The 3,011-nt window shown below is 55.1% G+C and overlaps 1 protein-coding gene across 1 annotated transcript in view; it reads right to left on the reverse strand.

Annotated features, from left to right (window-relative positions):
- SRD5A1 (steroid 5 alpha-reductase 1) overlaps positions 1-2,063 on the reverse strand; it is a 15,721-nt gene extending 13,658 nt beyond the window's left edge. The window contains exon 1 of the mRNA XM_015818821.1: positions 1,711-2,063. Within this exon, the coding sequence (XP_015674307.1) occupies positions 1,711-2,063 (353 nt within the window). The remainder of the gene's footprint in view (positions 1-1,710) is intronic.
- Between the last annotated feature and the right edge of the window lie 948 nt (positions 2,064-3,011).

Raw genomic sequence — 3,011 nt, forward strand, 5'->3', positions numbered from 1 at the left:
CGCCTGGAGCAGTTGCAAGGGCTTGCATGGTCGGCGGCGGCGGGGAGCGCGTCAGCGGCCCTTGGGGACCATGCAAGCCCTTGCAACTGCTCCAGGCGAAGAAGCAAGAGGCTGGGAGGCCGCGGCAGCGCCTACCTCCTGCGCCCGTCAGCTGGCGACCCGCGGACCTGCGCCCGTCGGCCGGAACGTCAGGCAACGCTTTGGCCGGTGCGGAGGGCGAAGCGGAGGCCGCTGCAGCGCCGAACTCCTGCGCCCGTCAGCTGGCAACCCCCGGACCTGCCCCCGTCAGCTGGGAGGTCTGGAGACGGAGCAGGCTGGCGTGGAGGGTGATGGGGAAGCGGTGGCTCGGCGGGCGGGGTCCTGCCTGCGCGCGAATGTCAGGCCCACCCGCCCCATCTGTAAAAGAAAAAGTCTTCCACCCAAGCATAACACAGAGGCTTGAGACACGGAGGCGCGGGACGCGGAGCGGCGTGGTGCGGCGGGAGGCGGCAGGACGGGGGGAGGGGTTACCTGCATCCTGTCAGCCAAACTCTGGAAGCCTGCCTGAATACCCGTATTTTCCGGCGTATAAGACGACTGGGCGTATAAGACGACCCCCGACTTTTGAGAAGATGTTCAGGGTTTAGAAAGTCGTCTTATACGCCGGAAAATACGGTAAATATAAATGTTAGAAAAAGAGCAATCTCTTATTTTTTTTGAAATCTTCATTTGACTGGATGTTTAGCAAGAGTCAGCAAGCAAAGAAAACCTGCTGCTAATATTATTTACAGCTGCAAATATATTAGTGAAGATATAAAAAAGGATAAGGAAGGTAATTTCTAATGAATAAAAATCTGTAAGCAAGGCTACTTGCATGTTCCAGGTGCGGAGAACTATTCCAGAACTAAGTTGTTTCAACTGAAAAAAAGCACACCTCACCCAGCACTGGAGAGAATTACACCTAACCATCTTCTAGAAGAGCAAAATGCACCTGGGGGAAGGGGGGATGTCTTTTTCTCCCCCTTTTGTTCCTTAACAGAATAGAGCTTGAGGAAGTAACTCAGAAAACTTGAAAGCCAACCCCGCAGTACATGAGACTTCCCAATCAGCCCTCAACTACGTCTGAAGGTGAAGATGCCAGGACTCTTTCCTTTTGCATCTGTTCAGCCTGTAGGACAGTGGTTCTCAACCTGTGGGTCGGGACCCCATTTGGGGTCGATCGACCATTTCATGGGGGTCACCAAGCAAGGCTGTCCGCCATTTTTTCCCCCCTTTTCCGGCGGGTGCCTTACCTCCCTTGGGCTGGGCCAGCTGGTGGTCGGCCTGCTCCGTCTCTGCCGCTTGCCAGCTACGCCTCGGCGGGTGCAGAGGGCGGAACCACGCATGCGCGGTGCTCCCAGGCAGGGAAAGTCCTCGACTTATGACCGGTTGGGTAGTCCTCAACTTACGACCGGTTTAGTCCTCGACTTACGACCGGTTTAGTCCTCGACTTACGACCGGTTGGGGTCGCGGCATTAAAAAGGTTGAGAACCACTGCTGTAGGATGGCCAGCCCTCTGCCTCTTCCAGTTGCCCAGAGCTGCTTTATCAGTGAAATAGGGGAGGTGGAGGGGGGGAAGGAAGAGAGGGAGGGAAGGAAGGAGAGAGAGAAAAAGAGAAAGAAAGAAAGAGAGAGAGAGAGAGAGAGAGAGAGAGAGAGAGAGAGAGCTCCCCGCTCCCCTTTCCAGCCGACCTGTAGAAGTAGTGGATGAGGAAGAGTCCCAGCAGAAATCGGTTGGGCCAGAAGCTGAGACGGGCGCCGTCGCTGCACAGTGCGAGCATTGCAGGGAACAGAAAGGAAGGCGCTTCTTGCACCATCCAGGCCAGGGTGGCAGGAACAGGGTAGCCGTAAGAGGCTGAAGCGTAGCGGCCGTATGGTGCCCCGGTCCGGTGGAGGATGAACAACGCTGCCAAACTTATGAAGCCCACCAGCGCGCAGCTCATCTGCTTCAGCAGCCGCTCTTCTTGCGGGCCGGAGATGCGCTGCCAGAAAGCTCCGAAGCACAGCGAGCTGCTCGCGACTACCGCCGCCGCCGCCGCCTCCATCGCCCCTAAGAGGAAGCGTGTGGACAAAGCGCTTATGCCGCCCAGCTTTTTATTCGGCACCCCGGCCGCTCTGGAACCCAAGGCCGCATGTCTCCATCTCTCTTTCCACGGTGGGCTGGTAGTTGCTCGGGCGTGACATAAGGACCGAGGGCCATTCGCGGGGGGTGGAGTGGGGGTGATAGCGTCGTAAAAGCGTCGAGAGGTCGGGAAAATCTGGCTCACGGGGCGGAGCTTATCTCCGGGACGTAACAACCACAGAAGGGGCAGCTCAGGTAACAATCACACAAGGGTCAGTTCAGCTCGTAAGAATTTGGTGTCGCGTTGTTTCCCTGGGTTCCCATTTCACGATCGATGAAATTGCTCGTGCCGCTTCGAGCTCTGCCGTATCTACAGGAAAACAAGGCATCAGCAGCTCGCATTATCCACTTGCGGTTGCTCAGGCTCTGTAAGAAGGGAAGCTTTAGCCCAGTGTTTCTCAACCTTGACCATTTTAAGGCATGTGGACTTCAACTCCCAGAATTCCACAGCCAGCATTGCTGGCTGTGGAATTCTGGGAGTTGAAGTCCACATGCCTTAAAATGGTCAAGGTTGAGAAACACTGCTTGAAGTTTATTTATTTATTTTATTTATTTATTTATTAAATTTATATACCGCCCTATCTCCCTTGCGGGACTCAGGGCGGTGAACAGGCGATACTAAAAACCACGGATAAATAAATAGTTTCTGTTCTAAAATCAAATTAAATAACAGGCCTGTTCTAAAAACACACCCATACAAAACCCCCCACTAAAACATAATCAAACTACGCCAGGCCGGCCGCACGGAATAGATGGGCCTTCAGGGCTCGGCGAAAAAGGCGCAGGTCCGCAACTGTACGTAGGTCGGGGGGTAGGTCATTCCAGAGGGCAGGAGCTGCCACAGAGAAGGCTCTCCCCCTGGGGGTCGCCA

This window comes from Protobothrops mucrosquamatus, unplaced genomic scaffold (genome assembly GCF_001527695.2).
Source record: "Protobothrops mucrosquamatus isolate PMUCROS unplaced genomic scaffold, P.Mucros_1.0 scaffold797, whole genome shotgun sequence".
NCBI classification, from domain to species: Eukaryota; Metazoa; Chordata; class Lepidosauria; order Squamata; family Viperidae; genus Protobothrops; species Protobothrops mucrosquamatus.